This window comes from Chlorocebus sabaeus, chromosome 22, assembly GCF_047675955.1.
Source record: "Chlorocebus sabaeus isolate Y175 chromosome 22, mChlSab1.0.hap1, whole genome shotgun sequence".
NCBI classification, from domain to species: Eukaryota; Metazoa; Chordata; class Mammalia; order Primates; family Cercopithecidae; genus Chlorocebus; species Chlorocebus sabaeus.
This window is the reverse complement of record NC_132925.1, coordinates 47,130,816-47,155,484: the sequence shown is the minus strand read 5'-3', so window position 1 is coordinate 47,155,484 and position 24,669 is coordinate 47,130,816. Positions and strand designations below refer to the sequence as shown.

Genomic DNA, 24,669 nt, shown 5'->3' with positions numbered 1-24,669 from the left:
GAGTGTGACCTAGTTTCACTGCAGCTTCGTCAAGAGCTTTCTGGCAAGCACACCCGATGACTGCATATTATTTTATGTTCATCATGTTATCTTCACATAAAGCTGTAAGATGAGGGGCTAAGTGTACCACTGTACCTGGTGAAAGGCCAATATTCAGGCACAGCTGCCAGGGGCAAGGAACAGGGAAAACGCAGGAAAATTCTGAGCCGTCTTCGTCTTACTCCTGGCCACTTTGCAGAAAACTGGGTATGCTGAGGCTCTCTGTGCACCTATCCTTTTTCCCTTCCTTGGAAACCAACCCCAAGGGAGGCTTCGTAGTATTTACACCCTGGCTCATCGCTTCCTAGTGGTGTGATCTTGGGCACGTTCCTCAACCACTCTGTGCCTCAGTTTCATAATCCATAAAAAGTGGGGAGAAGAATTCCAACATTCAAGAGTGGCCGGAAAGGGTTAAATGAGGTGACACATTCAGGCGCTCAGGAGAGAGAGGTGGGTGACTGCAGTGAGGAGACCTCTGGGCTTGGGCAGGAGTCAGCCTGGTAACTGCAGCTCTCTCTCATCTCCCATTCCTTTCCAGTTGGCCACGGACAGAGCGAAGGGGAGAGGATGGTAGTGTCTGACTTCCACGTTTTCGTCAGAGATGTGTTGCAGCATGTGGATTCCATGCAGAAAGACTACCCCGGGCTTCCTGTCTTCCTTCTGGGCCACTCCATGGTAAGCAGACCACAGAAGACCCACATCAGATCCACCCTGGCTTCCAGCCTTGCAGGGGGAAGGGGGTGGCCCTGACTCCCCACCCCTCCCCCCGCTCTCTGCCTGCTGGCATGATGTCTCCTTTTGTGCACTGCACTTGGAGTTCCTGGGCGATTCCGTGCTGAGGAAACAAGGGAGGCTGCCAGCCGGTCCTGACTGAGCAGCTTGAGTATGTGGCCTTTTGGAAAACTGATCTTTTTCTCAACGCTCTTTGGCCCACTTGGTGCCATTTCATAGTGAGGCTCCTAAGAGCCACTTCTTGGAGGGGGGAATAGCTCCTTCATCAATAAGAAGCACACGAAATGTCCCCAAACCTTGTGTGCTTTTTTCAGAATTGAATGATAACTAGGGACAAAGGGTCCTCTTGGAAAAAATTCCTTAAAGCTTATTCCAACTCCTTCCACCTTTTAAATACGTAAATCGAGCAAATATCGTCTTAAAATGTAATGGAGCAAATGTAATCTTAAATCGGGGTCCTTAAACTGGCAGCCTCAAGGTCAAATCTACCTACAGAAAAAGTAGGCTGGTTGGCTGACCAAGAGGTATCGAACTGCTTGAATTTATATCCGTGGGGACATTTCACCAGGGTAGGCATTGCCTCTCGCCCCTTGGTCACTGCCTGGCTCTGTCCTTAAGTTTCTCTTACCTGCCCGGCCCCTGTGAGCATTTGCAGTTGCAACCCTTGCTTTTAAGCACCTTTGTGCTTTAGCAAACAGGTGAGGCCTCTCTCCAGCACCATCCACATTCACTCCCATTTTTCTTGCAATTTAAATTTCTAGGACCTTTACTAAACCAGGAAAAAGTATAGTATAGCAATCTATTATTATGATCATATTACCCCCCACCAAAAAAAAAAAAAGAAAGAAAACAACCCTCCTATTAAGCCTGTCGGGATGATGAATTGGGGTTCCGCCAGCTTTGGGCTTGAAATGAAGTGGGAATGTGTTGTTGTTTAACTTGCGGCCCACAGGCAGGAACCTTATTTATAACTCTCTGAAATGTTTGCTCTTGGAAAACCCAGAGAAAAAAACATGTGTAATAAAATAATTGCAGATCTAGTTTATCCAACATTTGATGGTGCCTCTTCCAAGGTAGTCCTCCTCAGGGCTCTTGGCCAGGACTGTAGCTTAAGAGGACTGCATTGGTCACGTTTATTAGAATTATGGCATTGGTCATGTTTATCAGAATTGTGTGCGCTGTTGCAAGCCGAACACAGCAGCTCTGCCCGTTCTGCATTACAGGGAGGTGCCATCGCCATCCTCACGGCCGCAGAGAGGCCGGGCCACTTCGCCGGCATGGTACTCATTTCACCTCTGGTTCTTGCCAATCCTGAATCTGCAACAACTTTCAAGGTAAAAGGACCTTCCAGTCTGTACAATTCCTGCAGGTTTCCCGGGACATGGGGCTTCCATTTGTAGCCTGAATCTGTGTAAAAGGGCCAAAGGCCATCCTTGGACCTCAGACAGTATTGCGTAAGGGTTTGGACAAATATCCCACACTGTTGCCACCGGGGTTCTGTAATTTCTAAAGGCAGGTGCCATTTTCCCCCAAGGCAAAGGATAATGCCTTCCTGTTTGTGCATGTTTTGTTGATGAACTTTAAAAGGAGAAGAGGTTAGACTTGTTATTAGTCCAGCAAAGTCACATTTGTTAACAAGCCACACTCAAGGCCTGGGCTGTTTTTCATTGACTATTTGCCAACTTCAGCAGAAAGTGAGCAGTGAGAGGAACTGCAGGTACTCCTAACTGCAGTACGGAGTTGCATTCACTGCTGCGCTCCTCTGCCCCAGGCACTTTCGACCTTTGACTGTGAGGGATCCGTCATTTTGTTCTCCTGGTTGGAATGACCCACGTGAATGACACCCCATTAGGTGCTGGGACTCTGGGCTGCTTTTGCCAAGGCAAATGAACCAACCAATGATACCTAGAGGTGGAGCAGGCACTTTCTCTCCCTGAGAAAGGAGATGAAACCAGTGGCCTCAGCAAGGCTGCTTGCTTGTGACTCTGGCTTGTTGACAAGGTATTGGTTTAGACCCGGCCTTGAGGGCATCAGACTTAAGGTAGATGCATAACCCCAGTGAGGGTGGAGAATCCATGTATCCACAGGGAATCCTCAGTCTCACCCCAGTGCTGGGCAGCGGCTGCTGCCTCCCGAGCCAGTTCCAGAGACTCTCAAAAGAGAAAGAGGGGAGGCAGTAGGTCATGGGGCCAGGTGTGCTGGGCAGCCATCATCCACAGGCTTACCCTATGGACTATGGGATCATTTAAATAATGACATTAGCTCTTATTCCCCCACCCCACTCTCCTCAACACAGCACAGGGAATGAAACCTTATAACAACATCCTCAAAGGGTTTCCTTCAGCCCATGACCACAGACTTGCTCCTGGCTCTAGAGACAGTCTTTCAATTAAATACAGAAAATCTCAGCCATCTGAAATGGGGCTGGGCTTGGCAAAAGAGAAATCAGGGACTATCTGATAGTTTAGCCAGAGAACGATGATTTATTTAGTTTGCAAGAGAGATGGATGATATCTCATTTGAATTTTACTCCAGTTTAAGGAAATCACGGACTTACTGAAATTGACTATCATGAGTGAATTTCAGTGTAGTGTGGGACAGTACCAGGGGTCTGTCACAGAGTGATCGAGGTCCCTTAGCATCACAATGCCTGGATGTGCACTATCTCATCATTGGAACATGCAGGGGGAGGCACGACCTACTCAACATCTCCTGTGACTATGGTTCTAATTATTTAAGTAGAATAAGCAGGCCCAGACTCAGCATCAGGGGCGTTCCTGCTGTGTTCCATGAGATTTGCTGTATGCAGGTCTGCAAAATTCAGCCAATGCCAGGCATGCACTGTGCTCTCTCAGGCATTGTCTCACTTAACTCCCCTCCAGCCCAGGAGCAGGTTATAGTAGCACTTTCCGGATGGGAAAACCTGGGCTTAGGAAGGATGAATGGCTGGTCAGGATTGTGCAGCCCTTGTGATGGGTTTGAATTCAGGGCTGCCCACTCCCCATCTAGGATATTTCCCCAGGGGAGAAAATGGATGTTTCTGCAGTAGATGTTTCCTCTTACAGAAAAGCCAGGGACTACAGGGCTACCCTGGCAGGTGGTCCTGGAGGTGGAACGAACAAGGTTTCCTCCCAGACCCCCTGGGCTCCATACTGACCAGGGGAGGGGCACTTCTGGGCAAGGCCACCACTGTGACCTCTCAAAGCCTTGTGCTAATGGATCACCTTGTGACATCAGGAGCCAGCTGCCCCTGGGGGAACACAGGTCTCCTCTTATTAATCAAGACAAATTAGGTTTCCCTTTGCCCCAGACTTGAGGGCCCAGCCTCCACTCCCTGAAATCTGTTGCTGCTCCTGCATCTCTGGCAATTTTGGCTGACAAAGTCCATGATGCGTTCGTCCACCCTGCCCCTGGAAGGCTTCATCACTCTTGGCACATTTTCTAGTCTTGTCTGACAACCTTCCTGAAAGTCTCACAGGATCTATTTTTTAATGTCATTTAAAAGTTTTAAGAATAAGACATTTCTATGGTTCAAAATTCAAAAGATATGAAAGAGGATGCAGGGAGAGTCTCTCTGCCTGTTGGCATGGGCAGCAACCCATGGTACCAACGAGAGTCTCTGCATCTCCCGTCAACGCTCACTCCATTTGTTCTTCTTCACACAAATGGGAGCTTGCTCCATGCATGTCGGGGGTACTCTGTGTTTGCTTTTGTTGTTTTGGTTGGTGTGTTTGTTTTTGTGGGTTTTGGGTTTTATTTTGTGGTTTTGCTTAGCAACCTTTTGGTGCTCCTTCCCCATCAGGACCTACCACGGGTCCCACTGCAGGGATAGGTCCTGGTTTAGGGAGGGTGCCCTGGGGTCATTTCCAGTTGTTTGCTCTTATAAGCCTCAATGATGGAACAATTCCTAGAGCCCACCTCCTCCCTCCTGCATTCTGGATGGGAAATCTGTTTGGTGGTGGGGGTGAGGGGCTTCCCTGAGTGTGGCTGTGAGTAGCAGCAGAGCAGAGTCAAGACCCAGCCTCCTGACTCCTCAGACAGTGCTCAATCCATCAAGCTGTTCAACAGTTCCCCGGCACCAGGCACCTTCTAGAGCAACTCCCCCAGTTAGTAAGGGGCAGCATGAGACGCCCAGTCTATGAGTACAGCCTGGCCTGTGGAAGACAGCCAGCCCCCACCCCCTGCAATGTGAGAACGCCAGATCGCCCCCACCCTCCTAAATCTCGCCACCATCTGGTTCTTATGTGGATGCTGGTTTTCAACAAGCTGGGATATATTTAGCCTGGAGATGAGACAATGAGGACGGATGGGGGGCCCCAAACGTTGTCTCTGCTGAGAAAGTGGTTTCGCAGAGAAAGTGGCAGAGGCAGAAATTCAGAAACAAAAACTCCACGCATCAGAACAAATCTGGCTATTTGTGAGGTTGCTCCGTGGGGTTTTCACCGTGGTTTGCGGCTCGTGCCTGGCTACAGAGGTGGAACTGTGGCTCCCCAGCTGGAAGAGTGTCAAGCACCAGGCGCCCCTCGGGATTTCCCACCCTTACTTGTCTGGGACAGCACTCAGGAGCAACTGCAGGCTGCAAGGCCCCTCCTTTCTCTGGGAGCCTTTTGGGAGAGAAAAATCCCCCTGGGCTAAGCTTGAGGGATGGAGGTCTCAGCCTACCGGAGAATAATCGTTCTAAATGACCTCTCCCTGTTTGCCAAAGTTGCCCTTGGGTTCCCGGGACAGGGATGCAGGAGTCAGCCAGTGCTTCAAGATACTTCCACTCCCCGCCAAGAAGGGCACTTCGCCCAGTAGGGACAAGGGGATTGCCACTGGGAGCCCAGTACTCGGTGCCTGACATGCGTTGTCTCCGTTCCTCTCCAGCACTGCCCTGGAAGGAGGAGAAATTATTCCCCATTTACAGACAAGGAAATGAGGCCAAATGCCTTGCTCAAGGTCAGCTTGAGCACGAGCTCAGGCCAGCGAGCGTGCCAGGATACTCCCTTTCACCCCAAAACACACCTGAGATCAGCTTCCCTTGACAGAGCCCGCTCCCATCTGAATGTCACTCATCTGTTTTTAGCCATAGAATCCAGAAGGCCCTTGGGGCAGTGGGAGGTTGCAGGGATGGAGGGGAAACGAGTTGAACATGGCCACTCTTTCAAGCTTCAGGTGAATTTGGACCCAGGATCCCAGAACTTAGCTATGCACTGGCCCTTTAGGCAGCAGCAATGAGCCGCCATGGGGGTTAGTTCTCCTCTGTCCTGCAGGCACCTGCTCTCTAATAGCTAATAGCTAGGTGTTGGGCTTTCTAGACACATGTGATTCCAGGAACCAGCTGTCTTCCTAGCAAGCCTCCTGCCACACATCTTTGGTGAGCCCCTGATCTATCAGAAAACAAGTATCCTGGCCTTCCCAGCAAGGGTCACTGGCAAAGGATCACAGCACTTTCTATTTTATGACAGCCTTAAGGTGTCCTCTCACTCTCAAGAAAATCTGGTGCAACCCCGAGGGTCCCTGCTGTGTCCCCCACATGGCCATCCCATGACCCTTGTCATAGCGTCGCCCCGCGGAAGGCGGGAGGGTCCTAGCCTCCTGTGCACAGGTCAGACTACGGGAGCCACTTAGGAAACAGCATCTGTAATTGCCTTCCTCATGGCAAGGCTTTCACTGGCAGAAGTGAAATTCACTTAGAAATGATCACAGGGAGCCATTAAAACCTTCTGGATCAATAAAGGCATTTGTGCCTGTCTCTAGTATTTAAAGTGACAGGCACGATGGTGCAGCAGGAACGCCCCTCAAACCTCTTGCTCATCAAGATGATGACTTCAGCTGTGGGAGAGTTGCCCTATTTGTGGGTGACTGCATCATTTGTTGCAAAGCTGCATGTCACTGCTTTTCCTGAAGTCTCTACTTTGAATGACATTTGCTCACTCGTTCAGTCAACCACCTATTTATTGGGCCTCTCCTTAGGGCCAGAAGCCAGGAAGAGAGTTAGGGACCTGCTCCAGAGCAGTTGGGTCTCATGCGGCTCTCCCAGCATCCCATCAGAGTTAGTTTAATTATCCCTGTCTTATAGATGAAGAAACTGAGATCATAGACTTTCTCAAGGATTCAGGATCAAAGTTCAAATCCAAATGTGCCTGCCTCATGTCTCCAAGTCTGGTTTCTCCATTTCATCACCTGTCTCTTCCGGGGTTGGGGTCCAGTGACTATGTAGCCATTTGTCATGGGTTTTGGTCCCAGTTTATCCTCAGGCGACGACCCCGGGGGTCTGAGTTGAGCTGGCATAATTGGGAGCTGTGTGGTTGCACAAACCTGGCTTTGCCAGGGTCATGGGGCAGGTGCAGGGGGTCTCACCTCAATGGGGGAGCCATGCAGGGGCTCCTCTCTCCTGAGCTGGATCCAAGGCTCTCTCAATGCTCTTGTAGGATTATTCGGGGATTTTGAAATATTCGATGGAAAAGGCATCAAGAACGTTACAGTTTTGGATTCCAAATCCTTTTTGGGTGAGCACCTCCCCTCTGAGGCTTCCCTGGTATGCTCACAGCTCAGGGTGGAGGTTGTGGGAGAGCGGGAGCAGTAGTCATCTGATCAACCTTGGCAATGCGATCCATCCAGGTGTGGGACCTGCCATGACTCCTTCCTTCCCCGCTGCTTCCTCGTCATGTGACCTCAGTGTCCCCTGCTCAACCGTTCTGCCTTCCTTCATGCACAATCAATCCACTTCCTCTGCTTAGCTCTTTCTACTCCCATCCTACCCTTTCCTCCTTCAAAAGAGATTAGGCTCATGAAATCAACAAATATTAAACGAGCAGCAGGGAAAGGGGATCTCTTTTGCGGTTGTTCAAAGCATCCTGCCCCTGAGTGGCAGCTCTCCTCTTTCTTGGAGCTTTTGTGGGGAAGAGGCTAAACACTTAATTTTTTTTTAAGCCATGAAGTTATCATTAAAAGTTTTGCCTCTACACAATTGAGTCTTGTTGGAAATGTGGCTTGGAACTTACTATGCAATTTTAGAAAAAGAGCTGAAGGTCAGGGCATGCAAACATCTCTTATGGTGGCTCCTTTGAAAGGGCAGCTTGCCCTGCATGAACGTGTGCACCCCCATCCTAGCCAGTGCCTGTCAGAAGCACTTCTGCTCTGGCTGCACACAGGATCACTAGGGAACTTTAAAAAGGCACTGATGCCAGGCCCCCACTTCGGCCAATACAATCAGAGTCTCTCAGGGCGGCACTGGGAGGAGATGTTTGTGGTGTTTCATGGACACACACACTGCCAGCCCCTGAAACTTCACCACGCACACGAATGCCCAGGAGCCCTGCAAAGCTACAGACCCTGACCCAGAAGCCAGGTGACCCTGGAGCCACTGGTGCTGCTGGTGTGAGGACCACACTGAGCAGGGAGGCCCTGGGATGTTGGGATGGGTATGCTGTGCCCACTGCCATACGCCAACTGGATTGAAGGAACAGAACAGTACAGACGGTTCCATCTTCCTGGGAAGACAGGGAATTACAGATCATTTTAAGGGAATCCCAGGACTCTAGAAGTTTCCTTCATGGGTTTCTCTTTCTGTACCTTTCCTGTGAATGGTGTATCCACCCGGGTCCCCTCCTGCCTTTTTGTACACTCTCTCTGGTGTAATTTGCACCCAGGGCTTCAGCAACCGTCTATGCACTGAGATCTTTCTGTTCTTGGGGTGGCATTCCTAGGGATTTAGTGCCAGGACACGCCTGTGTGCGCATTCACTGGGAAAAGTCTGCAGAATCTGCACCAGGCATTCCTGGAGGGCGTGTTCCTCCATCTACATTCGTGATAGAACAACCAGTTATTATCACTAGGACACCAGTGCCTCATCTACACTATCAGCCACGGGAGTTTTACTGTTACAAGCTTGTCCTTTTAGGCACATTCCCTCATCCTGAACCTGCTGGCAGCAGCTCCCTTAGGGGAGCAAGGTGGCTGCTTGCCCCATCAATCCTTGGGCAGCCAGCGCTCAGCTGGATGCATGCAGCGGAAGTCACCTTCTGCCTCCACTCCGGAGCAGGATGTGCTCTCCCCACATCTCCTGTTTGCGCTTTCAGCAATAGATCATTCACAGCTATAGGAGGGGGAGGCCTCCCAGGCCTTGGCTTTTTGTACCTGGAAGGGGATGGTGAGGCATTCCGCTGCCAGGAATCACTTCCTTCCCTCCAGGGAGCAGCCCCTTGCATTGTTCATTTTCTAAAGCAAATACTTCTCAGGAAGTGGCTCTCCTCTTTTTTTTTTTCCCCTATGAAGCGCTTTTCTTAAAAGCTTCCTTTAACTGCAAAAGTTCCTCTGTTCATGGAGGAAGAAAATCAGGCTTGCTGGGTGAGAGGACAGAATAGGGCTTGCTGTGATTCTCTCCTGGAGGCAGCCTCTCTCTGGCTCTCTGTTCCCCCTTCCCCATCCCCTGTGAAACCACTTCAAGGATGGCTCAAGCTGTGCTGATCCTTGAGGCGCTGATCCTAAGCTGTCAGCATCTTCTCCAGAGCCTGGAAGTAGAGGCCTTGTTGCTTTTTGGTATAAAACTTTTGGGTTAAAAGGTGCCAGCTGCAGAAACATATGTTCAAGGATGAAGGTAAGTCTGTCTTCACAAATGACCGATCTTGAAAATGGGCCGGCACCTCCGGGCCCAGGTCCCCGCAGAATCAGGTGATGGGTCCCCAAAACACAATGGTGGCACAATGAGGAATCTGGTGGTGGCTTGAACGAAATGGCGTGGATGCTGGGTGGTCTCTTGCTTTCACCTCTGTGGCAGGCGCTGCTGAGGTGCTGGGTCCCTGGGCCTTTTCTTGGCTCTGAGCCCTCTGGTCAGGGAATGGGTAGGAAGCTGGCTTACATAAAACAGCCATGTCCCTGAGAAGGCTGTGCGGGCCCCAGCAGGCAGGTGGGCTGACCTGGGAGCAGCGCCTGCAAGCCTGGCATTTGCACACCATCCTGTCACACAGAGCATTGCTGCAGTTCCTGAGCGTGGCGGGGATCCCCCCACAGCTGGCAGCCTCATGTCTGCCCTGGCTGCACACAGGATCACTAGGGAATTTTTAAAAGGCACTGATGCCAGGGCCCCACTTCAGCCGATACAGTCAGAGTCTCTCAGGGCAGCACTGGGAGGAGGTGTTTGTGGTGTTTCATGGACACACACACTGTCAGCGTCAGGCAGAAGTGATGGGGTACTGAGAACAGCAGAATATCTAGAAGTGAGTTCTTCATAACTGTGGAACACAAAAGTCTTCCCTCACAGTGTGGCCCTTGATCACTACTGCTGGAGGAGAGAGCTAAGGCCCTGGTACACTCGTCCTTACACAGCCAGAGTCTAGTGAAGGCCACAGAGCCACAGCCCACTGCCTTTATGCACTGATCCACTCCATTTTCTCATTTTTAGATTGTTTTAACCTTTGAAAGCACAGATCCCAATGCAGATGAGCTCCCAATTCTTGGAGTTCACAGACATTTGATCCGTGTTTGAAAATACCCTAATCCTTGTGCAGAGTTCCCAGAATTCCAAGTTTTCCTTTCCCAGGCTTGTTCTTGGAGCTGGCCCGTGACACCAGCTGGACTCTTGAATGTTCCCGACCCATCACGGCCACGCTGCAAGGCCTCTGATTGTGCAGACACACCATGCCCCTGCACAGTGCTCGAAGTCAGGCTGTCACATGCTTCTACACTAGACGGTCAAAGTCAGACCCCAGGGCTCAGCAAAGCACCTGGCACAGTGGCAGCTGCAGAATGAGATCTGCTTGCCTGGATGCCAAGGCTGGAGGGCAGTGAGCTTCCTCCTCAGAGGCAGGGGGCTGCCACCTTTGCACTAAGAAGGAATTACTGATTTCTACCATTTGAGAAAAGGGGAGTTGACCGCATGGAACTCTGAATAGGTTCATGCACGTGGAGCAAAGCCCTTTAGGAGAAAAGCCCGTTTTTTGCTGTCTGCCTGATACTGGATGGTTGAGAAACAATCGTGGTGGGCGGTCACGCCGCACTTGTGCAGGCCAAGGACACAGGAAGGTTTAGCCCTGGCCTACAGGGAGGGTGGGCAAGCACAGCACTCTTGTCCCCCAAAAGAACATCAGCGGCCGCTGGTGTTGAGACCCACGGGAAGGTTAGAGCTCTGGGTCACATTTGTGGAGAGAGACACAGACAGTGACAGAGACAGAGTAATCCAGGCCATGTGGCATAAGAACATAAAGTGGCCCCCCAGCCCGGGGCCCCTCCCATGGACCTCGTGGTACTGAGCCTCCATTTTCTTACCTGTTCAGTGGAGATGAAGCCTCACCTCCCAGGGTTTTTATAAAGATTGGGAGACTGGCCGGGCACCGTGGCTCACTCCTATAATCCCAGCATTTTGGGAGGCCAAGGCGGGCAGATCACAAGGTCGGGAGTTTGAAACCAGCCTGACCAACATGGTGAAACCCCGTCTGTACTAAAAATACAAAAATTAGCTAGGGGTGGTGGCACGTGCCTTTAATCCCAGCTACTCAGGTGGCTGAGGCAGGAGAATCACTTGAACCCAGGAGGTGAAGGTTGCAGTGAGCCGAGATTGTGCCATTGCACTCCAGCCTGGGCAACAGAGCAAGACTATGTCTCAAAAAAAGAAAAAAATCGGGAAACTGTGCCCAATGCACCAGAAGGTGCTTCCTCGGTGCCCATGAGTGCCCTTGCCCTCTGCCAAGGGTACTGAGCTATGGGCCCTGTGCCCTTGATGTGCACTGAGAATTCACTGCTTGCCACCTTCCATCCGATTCTAATTTCAGCATTTCACGGCTCACTTTTGAAATAGCATCTTTCATCCCCAAATGTCTGTGCACATTGCAGAAATGAAAACTGTCCCTCTCTGAAGGCAGAAGTGTGATATCTGGGTTCTCTGTTTTCCTGGGAAAACAAGAGATCCAGAAGGAGAAAAGGGGGAGGGGGTGGGAAGGTTTGGGCCTGAATCAGGCTCAAGTTCAGTGAGCATGTATTAAGCTCCTGCTGTGTTCCCTGGGCTTCTGCACACAAGGTGTTATTCACCTTCCCCGTGGTCCTCTGGGGGAGGGTCAAGGTCCCACTGGCAGCTGAGGAAATGGAGGCTCAGCGATGTGGAGATTCCAGCCCATGTTCACGAGTCAGCAGAGCTAGGAATCAAACCCAGTTCTCCTTCCCTCCGCCACACAGCCTTCTCATCGGGATGGTGCTATTTCTACTTCCCCCCGAGAGAAATGGATGCACAGATCCTCTGTATGGTTCCTGTGGGTCCTTCCGCGCTGTCCTGCTTCGTGCTCAGCTGATCTGGGTGATTCTGCGCCTGCCGTGTATTTTCAGTACCCCAGGGAAATGGCCTGGGTACCAGAGCTCAGCCCGAACAGCTGTTGCCAGTGATGCAAAATTACAACCCATGAGCAATCATGGGGAGGTATAGAGCAGGCAAAATTCAGATGCAACTTCCCGCCTTGGGCATGGTGGCTGCCTGGCCAGCTCTCCCAGGTGGAGCAGAGCCAGGCTGAATAGAGGCTGAGTCAGAAGGGAGAGTCCTTGGGCATGCAGGCTTGAGGATGCAGGCTTGAGAGATGAACCTGGCTGATGTTCAGTTTGGGCGTCACTCTCTTTAATGTACTGTAAACTGTCACTGCGGAAGAGCCGGGCGTGGATGCCACTTGTACTCACAGCTCTTGTTTTCCCTGCCCCGCTAGGTCCTTGCTGCGAAAGTGCTCAACCTTGTGCTGCCAAACTTGTCCCTCGGGCCCATCGACTCCAGCGTGCTCTCTCGGAATAAGACAGAGGTGAGAGGCTTTCCGAAACCCCAGGGGTAGCTTGGGTGGCTGCCCCCATAGGGAATCAGAGTTTTGGCTCCAGCCTTGGCATTCTCTACTGCCCTTTCACCGAGGCCCCGTGCAAAGTGACGAGCACACAGTGGTGCGTGAGACATGGTTGGCTTCAGGTTTGGGTGAAAAGGGTGGGTTGGCTATGATGCCTGAGCTGTGTTCTAAACATGAAAGGAGCCGACAATGGAAGTTGAGTGTGACCAGTCAACTCTCTTGGTCGCAAGAGACAGAAACCCAAGTCAAAGTGATTTAAGCAAAAGCAGGGATTTTGTGGTGAATGGAACTGAAGGCTTCAGACATGGCTGAATCCAGGGCGTCGAAAGTCTTATTCTCCATCGGTCTCTCCCCAGCTCTCATCTCCCCTGGTTTGGCTTCATTCCCAGACAGGCTTTCCCCCAGTGAAGGCCAAGAGGGCCACCAGCAGGTTTATCTGAGCAACCCCAGTGGAAAAACAGCACCTCTTTCCAGCAAAAGTCTCAGGGCTGATTCTTACTGACTGATTGTCCAGGCCTAGATTATTTGTCCAGGAAAGGAGGGTAGTATTATCCCCACCCACTGAGAGTAGAGGAAGGGGATCCCTGGGAGTAATTCAGGATAGCGGTAGCAAAGGAAGGACAGACCCATATTGCAAATGAGCGAACTGGGCCCCATAATGTGGGAGGACTTGCCTGGGGTCAGCCAGTGGTGAGGCTAGCCTGGGAACTTGGGTAGGTGTGGTCTCCAGCTGTGCTCTGTCTAGGTATGGGAGAGGGTTCCTGTGGGCTTGCAGCTAGTGGGTAGGAAGCATCCAGAAGACACCAGAATAATCTTCATGAATAAGCAAATAAGTTTGCCACTCTTCTGCCTTAGTTGCCCTCTTGCTTTAGGAGTTTGAAATCATTGAATCACTGGCTCCCTAAAGGGCCCTGGGAAGTGGAGTGCAGTGCTCTGGCATTCTGGGGATGTTCCCAAACTTCCGTGGGCTGTTGGACTCTAGCTTCATTATAAAATGTGGCCCCCTGGCCCTCTGAGTCACTTAGAGAGTGGGCAACTCAAGAGGAATAGCCCGTGGTGTGCAGGAAAGAGACTTTCTAGATCAGGGGTTGAAACTCCCAGGCCTCTGAGGGCCAACTGCTTAAAAATCAGACTGGTGAGAGACTAGCGAGCCATGAGGCCTGTGCGGAGCCAGAGGGCATCTGATCTGTTCAACCCATCCACGTTAATTTAAAATTCTAATATAATTTGGTTCTAAAGCCCACAGTGCCTCCCAAACCCACATCTTGGGGCCAGGTTGGGCCTATCAGGGGCCAATGTGTGGCCCCTGGTCTTTCTGAAACAATATCTGAGTAAAGGAAAAATCTTTAATTCCAAAAAGCAGATTCATACGGTGAAAGAGCACAACTTTAGGACCTAGAAAGACCAAAGCCAAATATACACTGTTTGATTTAATCCTGACACGAATGAGATAGACATTAACCCCATTTCACAGATGAAGAAACTGAGGCTTGGAGAGGTGAAATAACCTGTTCAAGATGGCACAACTAGTCATGGGCAGAGGTGGGATTTTAGCCCATTTTATTCAAAAGTCCATGCTTTGGTGCCTCCCTCAAGCTAGTAATTATGATAATTAAGCCCTGTTTTCTGTTTTACAATTGATTGCTGGTCCACGCATCCCATGGCCATTGCTCTGTGTATGGGACCCACTTTGTCAGGGAAACTGAGTGTGGGGCGGGGGCTCCTGCTTGAAGGCGTGGTCTCTGGTAAAACCAGTGATCTTTGTGGCAGCGGTGCCAGGACAACAGTAGGTTTGAGAAAGATGGATCAGGGAGGGAGGGGCCTCCCTTTGAGACAAAGCACCCAGGTGCAAATCCACGTTGTTTATCTGAACACCTGAAAATACATGGGCAAAGAGGAAGAAAAAAAGAGGTACTAAAAAGAGATTCCAAACCCGCTCTGTTTAAAAGCATCCAATTTCAGATCTTTTCTCTCCTTTTTGCAATAATGAGATATTCCTCAGCCTTACTCAGGACAGAAGCGCCTGGTGGGGCTCCCCTCCTCTGTTCCTGCCCCACCTGCAGCCCCCTGTCCGAGCCCTCCTGCCTCAGGTTTCTGGGTGGCCAGGTCATCACTTATTTAGAAACACTAATAAATGTCCCTGCTGAGAAGACATGAGGAAGGGAGGTGGCCGGTCAGCCCCAAAGCTGGACTGCAGTTGGAAAAAATCAAGAGCACGCCTTTCCCTCCCTCGCCTGCTGCAGCTCTGCATCTCCCTCTGAACGTTCTGCTGAGCTTTAAAAATAGCAACGCCGAGGGGAAAACGTGTTGGGAAAGGCATCTAACATCAGGGTGTCTTGAGGCACATCTTTAGCTAAGACATTTCCCATGGAACCCTGCAGCTATAAAAGCCTCAAACCGCCAAGAAATGTTTGCCTAACAAGCTGAGTGAGCAGGACTACGGGGGATGGGCCACTGGCCGGCAATCGAGGGTGCAGGGGCCTGGGACCGGAGGGTGCGCAGGTCCCAGGGAAGATCTGGAATTCTCTCCAAAGGGAATCAGGTTGGCTCTGTTGCCGGAATGTCAAAAGCAGAATGTTTGGTGTTTGCTGTGACAAGCGTTCTCACAACCCACCCAGCACTGCTAGTAGGCTCTCCTCACTTGCCTTGCCCCGCAGCTGCCACCCGATAGAGCCACATTGTCCCTGCATGTGTGACACCTTCGGGAAAAAAGGCATGAGAAGACTTTTTATTGTCTCAACACTACCCAATGCACAATGATGGCATCATTCTTCTGTGTCGGACACTAGAGCCCTTCTGGTGTCACCATGACCCCAGGAAGTCAGTCTTGTTACCAGAATTTGTAGTTGTAGAAGTGTGGGCCCAGAAAGGGCAAGTCACTTGCCCAAAAACACACTCCGGGCCAAGTGCCCTTGGCAATCAAACCCAAGGAACAAAGAAGTTGCTACACAGACATTTACTATGTTTGTCAATGCATTTAGGGACCCCGATCAGAACATCAGAATACTGACATGGTAATCATTCCCCCCAAAAAAGGCTTTATCAGAATGTGATGAATCCCTTCCTACTCCGAGAAGCCTTGAATGTGATTCTAAAGAGTTCTATGGCCAAGGACGCTGTGGGAGGAGGTGAGGAGGAGAGGCTGCTCAGCATCTGCCCATGCCCTCAGCCATCCACATACTCAGGGGAATGCACTGCTTCCTCTCCCAGGCTGTGGAAGGGGTGGAGGCAGGAGGCAAAGAGGCCATGATTCCGAGCACACCTTGCGCTAGGAACCTCAGCTGCTTGTCTCTTGAGGCCACTTGTCTTCTAGAGCCCAGTCTCTGTTCTTTATAAATACCCTGGAGGCCCTCCCTGTGCATCTGCCAGTTTATATTCCCTCAGACAGGCCACATGCTGAGTTCTGAGCACCCAGGTGCCGTAAGAAGTGGTCACTCCTTTCTTCCTTTCTTGTCTCCCCTGCCTGGTGTTTTGGATGTGCCCAATGTCGGGGAGTCGGCTCCAGGTCCCCCTGTTGCCTGCCTGTCTTGCACCCATGCTGCCCAGAGGCCCTCAGAAGGCTCCTGCCGGGTCTCGGAAAGCTCGGCCGTGCTGAGGCCTTCGACTTAAACATAACCACAACTAAAGATGGGCCTCAGCCTCCCACCCTGTCCCCAGGACACAGCCTTCCATGAGAGTTCCCTCCGAGAACAAGCTAAGAACCTTCTAGCAAACTCGGTTTGGCTAGCAGATTTTATTTTGTGGCTCTCCATCGTTCATCACTTACATTCCCCACAGCATACTTGTCTATTTGAGACAGTCTTATTACCAGTATTTGCAGCTAAAAATTTCCCAATGCTCTAAAAAAACAACAGGACTGGAAAGTCTCTTGGGCATATGGCTCCATGTGGGGTGGTGGCGGGGGAGCGTGTGAATTGCGCTACGTTGCTTTTGCGCCCTGCACCACCCTCTGTAGATGTTCCAGCTCCAAACCTGCTCCCAGCCCTACTCCTGCCAGCCACCAAGGCTGGGAGAAACGGCTCTGAGCTCACGAGAGGCAGGTCCTGGAAGTTGGATGCTTTAATGGCAGCAGAAAACCAGGGACTGCAGAGACTGTCAGGGAAGCCCCAGCTGCCAGCAAGATACAGGACACACTGAGGAGTTCTCTGTGTCCAGCAGGCCCATCTGAGTTTCTTTCTCAAGTACCTTTGTGGGTACATGGGACATGCACATTGTAGGGCCTTGGCAGTGGAGGAAAGAAAGAAGATGTGGGCTCAGTTGGGCTCCCGCGGGAACATAGCCTAAGCAAAGCTCTCCCAAAGACACTTCTTGGCTGAGAGGTGAATAACACTGCTGTGCCCGTGGCGGTGCAGATATCGACTCCAGACCCTGCTTCCGTTCTTTTGGGTATGTATGTGCCCAGAAGTGGGATTGCTGGGTCATATTCCGCTGGTAATTTTGGAGGAACCACGCTGCCGTTTTCCACGGTGGCTGTGCCATTTCACGTTCTCACCAATAGTGCTCAAGGGCTCCCTACATCCTTGTCCACATCTGTTAGGTTGTGTTTTTTGATAGTAGCCATCCTAATGGGTATAGAGTGGCATCTCAGTGTGGCTTTGATTTCTATTTCCCTAATGGTTAGTGATGCTGAGTGTCTTTTCAGGTGATTTTTGGCCTTTTGTATATCTTCTTTTTTTTTTTTGAAACGGAGTTTCTCTCTCATCACCCAGGCTGGAGTGCAGTGGTGCAATCTTGGCTCACTGCAACCTCCACCTCCCAGGTTCAAGCAATTCTCCTGCCTCCGCCTCCTGAGTAGCTGGGATTACAGGCATGTGCCACCACACTAGGCTAATTTTGTATTTTTAGTAGAGACGGGGTTTCTCCATGTTGGTCAGGCTGGTCTTGAACTCCTGACCTCAGGTGATTCGCCCACCTCGGCCTCCCAAAGTGCTGGGATTACAGGCGTGAGCCACTGTGCTGGGACCTTGTATGTCTTCTTTAGAGAAATGTTTGTTTCAGATCCTTTGCCCATTTCTTTTCTTTTTCCTATTTCTTGTCTATTGTTTTTCTTTTTTTTTTTTTTTAAATTTAATTTAATTTTAAGTTCCAGGATACACATGCAGGATGTGCAGGTTTGTTACACAGGTAAACACATGCCGTGGTGGTTTAACTGCACCCAGCAACCCATCACCTAGGTATTAAGCCCCACATGCATTAGCTATTTATCCTGATGCTCTCCCTCCCCCCGTGCCCTTCCCCCTGACAGGCCCTGGTGTGTATTGTTCCCCTCCCTGTGTCCATATGTTCTCATTGTTCAGCTCCCACTTATAAGTGAGAACATGTGGTGTTTGGTTTTCGGTTCCTGCATTAGTTTGCTGAAGATAATGGCTTCCAGCTCCATCCATGTCCCTGCAAAGGACATGATCTTGTTCCTTTTTATGGCTGCATAGTATTCCATGATGTATATGTACCACATTTTCTTTATCCAGTCTATCATTGAATGGCATTTGGGTTGATTCCATGTCTTTGCTATTGTGAATAGTGCTACAATAGACATATGTGTGCATGTATCTTTATAATAGAATGATTTATATTCCTTTGGGTGTATACCCAGTAATACCCAAAGAGATTGCTGGGTCAAATGGTGTTTCTGTTGTCTTCCACAGTGGTTGAACTAATTTACATTCCCACCAACAATGTAAAAGTGTTCCTATTTCTCCACAGCCTCACCAGCATCTGTTGTTTCTTGACTTTTTAATAATTGCCATTCTGAATGGCATGAGATGGTATCTCATTGTGGTTTTGATTTGCATTTCTCTGATGATTGGTGATGTTGAGCTTTTTTTCATATGTTTTTGGCCACATAAATTTCTTCTTTTGAAAAGTGTCTATTCATATCCTTTGCCCACTATTGGTGGGGTTGGTTTTTTCTTGCAAATTTGTTTAAATTCCTTGTAGATTCTGGATATTAGACCTTTGTCAGGTGGATAGATTGCAAAAATTTTCTCCCATTCTGTAGGTTGTCTGTTCACTCTGATGATAGTTTCTTTTGCTGTGCAGAAGCTCTTTAGCTTCATTAGATACCATTTGTCAATTTTTGTTTTTGTTGCAATTGATTTTGATATTTTCATCATTAAATCTTTGCCCGTGCCTATGTCCTGAATGGTATTGCCTAGATTTTCTTCCAGGGATTTTATAGTTTTGGGTTTTACATTTAAGTCTTTAATCCATCTTGAGTTAATTTTTGTATATGGTGAAAGGAAGGGGTCCAGTTTCAATTTTCTGCATATGGCTAGCCAGTTTTCCCAGCACCATTTATTAAATAGGGAGTCCTTCCCCCATTGCTTGTTTTCATCAGGTTTGTTAACCATCAGATGGTTGTAGATATGCAGTCTTATTTCTGAGATCTCCATTCTGTTCCATTGGTTATGTGTCTGTTTTTGTAACAGTGCCATGCTGTTTTGGTTACTGTAGTCTTGGAATATAGTTTGAAATTGGGTAGCATGATTCCTCCAGCTTTGTTCTTTTTGCTTAGGATTGTCTGGCCCATTGTTTGCTTTGCTCATTTCCTAATTGCGTTGTTTGTTATTTGTTGTTAAGTTGCAGGAGTTCTGTATATGTTCTGGATATTAACCCCTTATCTGGATATTAACCCCACATACAAATATAATTTGCAAATATTTTCTCCTATTCTGTGGGCTGCCTTTTCCCTCTGCCGATAATGTCCTCTGAGGCATAAGGGTTTTTTTCTTTCTGACGTAGTCCAGTTTATCTGTTTTTCTTTTGTTGCCTATGCTTTTGGTGTCATGTCCAAGAAGTCATTGCCAAATCCAATGTCATGAAGTGGATACTGTGTTTTGGCTGAACCATGTGAAAGTAAACAGACTCCATGATCTTGAATGTGCCTGAATACTTCAGCCTGGGTTGCCCAAGAGGAAGGGCTCAAAACAGAGGCTTTCACACAGGACCCCATGCCATTTTTACATTTAGGAAAAGTAACAGTCATTCCTCCTTGTTGTCCTCGATCTAGTCCATGCTCCAATTTCCACAGTTGTCACCGTTTGATTTTAAGACTCGAGATTGCATGATTTTGCTGTTCTGTGATCAGTACTTATGAAAGTGATCCTGCAAGACCCGGGAATTCTCTCTTGTTTCTCTTATTATTCCTCAAATCCCTGAGCCTGTGAGAAGGTGGAGAATGTGGTGGCTGCTTTTTCCTTTCCCTTGGTGGTCACCCAGGAGCACTTCTGTGTTCAGAACCACATTCCAGGGCCCTCCACTCCAAAGGACAAAGAGAGGTTGACTTTTTGCATCACTTCTGGTTGTGAAGACTCTGGAGCCCTGCAGAAGGAATCCCGGGGGAGCAGACAGTGGTGGCACTGGGCTATGCAAACAGCTTTCCCCATTTGCCAGGGCTGCAACCTGCAGAGCTATTCCTAGCTCACTGCTCTTAAAAGCAGATGCTAGAACCGGGTGCGGTGGCTCATGCCTGTAATCCCAGCACTTTGGGAGGCCGAGGTGGGTGGATCACCTGAGGTCAGGAGTTCGAGACCAGCCTGGCCAACATGGTGAAACCCCATCTCTACTAAAAATATAAAAATTAGTGGGGCATGGTGGCGTGTGTCTGTAATCCCAGCTACTCAGGAGGCTGAGGCAGGAGAATCATTTGAACCTGGGAGGCAGAGGTTGCAGTGAGCCGAGATCGCACCACTGCACTCCAGCGGGCGACAAGAGAGAGTCTCAAAAACAAACCAACAAATGCCAGGATGTCCAGAAGTTCAAACCTTCATAGTAAAAAGTAATTTGGAGGAAAGAATGCTCATTAATTTGCACACCCTTGATTAAGTGGCAACTCAGAAATGTAGGCTGATCCTTGATTATCCTCTTTCTGTCCAAAATGGCACTGCAGCTTCCAGGAGAGGAGAATGTGCAGCAACATCTTCTTTCCAAATGGCCCTGGTCTGGTTCAGGAATTTCAGCCACCGAGGCTGGCTGCCAGCTAGGGCTGGCCCAAGGCAGGGTAAGGTCATTGTGGGGACTCAGGCCTCCTGGTAGGCAGGGCTTGCTTGGGTCTATCAAGCCGGAGAGGCTTTCTGCTGAGTCAGGCAGGGCCTATCTCCCCTCTGGCACCCTGCAGGCAGCTCACCACACCAGCAAACTTTCTCAGGGATCCCACTCCGGCCAGGCTAGAGCTGGAGGCTGCGACACCCCATAGACTGCCCTGTTGTCCCTGCCGGCCAGGCCCATCGGCTGCGGTGGTGCAGAGGGGAAAGGGGCGGTGGGCTCAGTGGGAAGAGCACAGCCTCCCAAAAGGACCTGAGTCTGGACCCTGCTCCATCTCTTCAGTGTGACCTTGGAAGCCACACTCAGTCTTGCCCTTCCTCAGATCCCTCCAGATTACTGCACAGCCACCTAGCACAGTGTGGACCCTAGCAAGTGAGAGCTGTTGCTATCACAGCTCTGAGAGAGGCCCACTGAAGGAGGTGTTGGCAAAGATACGGGAGCCCGGGGAGAGAAGCGCGGATGTCAGCAAGGGTGTCTGGGCACCTGTCCACAGGAGGAAACGCTTAACCTGGGCCTTGAAGAGAAGGAACAGGGTTGCTGGCAGATAAGAGAAAGGGCATGGAAGGGGATGGTGGAAACGGAGGTGTCGGGGCCAGTCTGTAGTGCAGGTGACAAGCACATGAGGAAAGGGGTCCAGGGATGACACACATGGGACCAGGGAAGGTTGCCTGGAGGAAGGGCAGCTGAGCCGAGGGTTGATAGGGAGGGAGAAACTCCACCGGCAGCCAAGGAAGGGGTCTGAAGGCTGAGGGGACATGCTGTGCAAGTGCCCTGGGGTCAAGGGGAGTGGGGAGTGTTAAGGGAGGGCAGGGATGGCGGTGTCACAGGCCATACCAATAAGTTAGGACTTTGCCCTGCAGCCCCTGTGGGAAGTACCACAGGGTTCTTCACAGAGGGGGACAGGTACAGATCTGTGAGTCTGAAATGGGACCTACCTCTGCATGACAGGGACCCACCTCTGCTTGGCAGGGACCCAATGCCGTGAGCCCTCTGGGAGCTGACAGCAGTGACCAGGGTGCTACAGGCTTGGGAGGGGATGTGTGGGAGAGGAAGCACACCAGAGCCACACCAAGCACAGCTGTTTCCAGCCTTCAGCATGTTCCAAATTCAGACCAACTTCCACAGGACATTGACATTGTTTTTTTGTTGTTGTTGCTGTCTTTTTGTGTTGTTGTTGTTTCTTGTCTTTTTTTTTTGAGGCAGACTCTCACTGTCTTACCCAGGCTGGAGTGCAATGGCATGATCTCAGCCCACTGAAGCCTCCACCTTTTGGGCCCAAGCAATCCTCCCACCTCAGCCTCCCCAGTAGCTGGGACTACAGGTGTGCACCACTACACCAGGCTAATTTTTGTATTTTTTGTAGAGACAGGGTTTTACCATGTTGCCCAGGCTGGTTTTGAATTCCTGGGCTCAGGTGATCTGCCCACCTTGGCCTCCCAAAGTACTGGGATTACGGATATGCACCATCACGCCCTAATAAATACATTCTTATTTGCATTTAGGATATTCCATGGGCCTGGGGTTCAGCACAATGCACTGAAGGAAAGCAATGCCAAGCAGCTCCAAAAGCGTGCTGTCGGGGTTTTCCATGTGTGCACGCAGAAAAGTCGTTCACTGAATGAAATGACAAGGGCCTCTGCTTTCGAGGGTCCCAAGTCTCATTCCCATTGTGGACACTCGCTTGGCCAGGAGGCGGCCAGCAGTTCTCAGCTGCCATGAGTAAGGTCTCTCAGTACCCAAAGGTGCTACTTCTTGGGCTGGATTAGGGAATGGTTTGCCTCTTCATCCATTGCACCAGAGTTTACCAAGGGCTTTCCCTGTGCCAGCCACTGTGCAGGACATGCAGAGGGCAGGACAGAGCCCTGACCCTCAAGTGGGGCAGACATGTGGAAAGAGATGTGCTGATTGCAGACCAGGCCAAGTGCGGCATGGGAGAAGGGCTTTGGGGCAGCAGAGTCTGTGGGGGTCTGGGAAGGCTGAGCTGAGGCCTGAAAGTGGAGTAGACAATGTTAATTAAGCTAAGAGCAAGGGGCTGAAAAGCCGTTTGTGATGGGAGACAGAAGCCATCACAAGAGGATTCTCTCTCATCCAGCTCTTTCTACCACAAATTATGTCTCCGGCCATTCAAGACAAAGGTGGGAAATGAGGACATCGTCTCTACAAAGACCTGCCAGTTCCTGTTAGGGTTCCTGCAGGTTTCTAAATTTCACAGAGATCGCTCAGCTAGAGTTGTCGTGCACTCTTTCTCTATTATGCCAGGGAAGGCTATCCGAGTTCCCTGTATTGGAAAGCAATGGATTAAGAGAGATCTAAACAACGGAGGAAGAAGGTGGGAATTCCGGGATGGACTCTAAAGCCCAGGTGGAAGGGTGAGGCTTCCATAGGAAAAGGGAGGAGATTGCAGGGAAGGAGAGGCAGGAAGAGCCAGCTGTGGACAGATCTACAGGGATGAAGCCTGCTGGGTTGTCTTTCTCTGTGATTAGGGGTTCATCCACGGGGACACATGCCTGTCTGTGCCCAGAGGGGCTCCCCTATCGCCTCTGGCTGGCTGTGAAGGGCGGTAACCCCTGGGCCCCACCAGATCACTTCACCATCTGTCAGGCCCATCTGCTTATTCTTGCCTTTTCTGAGGGCACTAGTGCCCCTGCCACCTGCACAGCTCCTGGCTGTCTATACCCCAGCACTGATCTTCACCTTCTCCTCTCGAGACAGGCAGCAGAGCATGGTAAGTGGCTAAGAATGCTGATGGCAGTGGCAGAGTGCCTAGGTTCTTACCTTGGCTCTGCCTCTTACTTGCTGTGTAACCTTGGGTGAGTCACCTAACCTCTCTGAGCTTGTCTCCTCATATGTAAATAGGTAATAATAATAGTTCCTACATCACAGGGTTCCTGTGAAGATTAAATGAGCAAGTACGAGTGAAGCACTTGCTACAGCACCTAGTAAAGAGTCAAGGGCTCCACGCATGAGTTATTTTTCATAGTATTCTAATTAAACTGTGATATTGCATTTCATCATGGAATGGTTTAAAAAAAATGGGTCAAGAGATTTGACTGCAGGGGTTGTGTCTCGATTTTGCTCAACCATAAGTGTAAGAAAACTCCCAGCTGAGGATTGCAGCTGTATTTACTGCACTTTAGTGCAAAGTTTCTTCCCACAGAGAGACGGTGCTGGAAATTCAGAAGCCCCAGCTGGTGTATTCCTGGCTGTCAGCTCAACAGGAGGCCAGCTTGTGAAACTTAAAACCCAAGAGGAGCCTTTGGGGTCCCCAGATGGGGAAACTGAGGCCCAGGAAGGAGTAGAGCTTTACCATACTCCCTACCCCACCCTGGGGGAAAAAGACTTCAGCTCTCAGCCAGTGGGGGCTCCCCAGGAAATCAGTTCTCTAGAGCCATGGTGGAGTGGTCACTTGGACCTGGGTCCCCAGCTTGGGCTCCTGCTTCCAGCTGCCGTGTCCCCAGCAGACCCTGGTCTCAGCTGGTGGGAGCCATGGTGAGCTAAACAGGAAGGTGGGGGTGCGAGAGATTGTGCCAAAGCCTGGGCCTTTGCTATTAGTTTTTAGTTAAACTTTTCATTTAAGATCACTGTAACTCACAAGCAGCTGTAAGAAATAATACAGAGCGATTCCATGCATCCATTACCCAGTTTCCCCCAGCAGTGATATTTTGCAAAATGACAGGACAGTATCACAACCAGGATACTGACCTTGACACAGTCAAGTCACAGATGGCTCTATCCCCACAAGGACCCCTCATATTGCCATTTTGCAGCCGCGTCCACTCCCCACTTGCCCCACACCCTCCTCGGCCCTTTCAGCTGTGAGTCTGGTCTCTGTTTCTCTAGTTTTGTCACATGAAGAACACTACATCAGTGGAATCATGCAGTGTGGAATCTTTGGGGACTGACTCTTTGGTCCATATTGAATGAATGGGCTCATGTTCTGGGCTTGGGCCTGGTTTGGGAGGAAGGGGCCTGGCTATCTCCTTCCTGGGAGCCACAAGACACATTCCTAGGACTTTTGGTGGATTGAGATCTTAAGCTGTCAAAAAATCAAGGCCATTGTGAT

General features: G+C 50.2%; 1 protein-coding gene across 6 annotated transcripts in view; it reads left to right on the top strand.

The window, feature by feature from the left end:
• The window catches only part of MGLL (monoglyceride lipase), a 136,394-nt gene that overhangs the window by 102,558 nt on the left and 9,167 nt on the right, over positions 1–24,669 (top strand). For 5 of the 6 annotated variants that reach the window (XM_007985459.3, XM_007985458.3, XM_038003470.2 and 2 more), the window contains 3 exons: positions 578–714; positions 1,995–2,105; positions 12,438–12,527. In XM_007985459.3, the coding sequence (XP_007983650.2) occupies positions 578–714; positions 1,995–2,105; positions 12,438–12,527 (338 nt within the window). The remainder of the gene's footprint in view (positions 1–577; positions 715–1,994; positions 2,106–12,437; positions 12,528–24,669) is intronic. The other variant, XM_007985461.3, reaches the window with a different exon arrangement.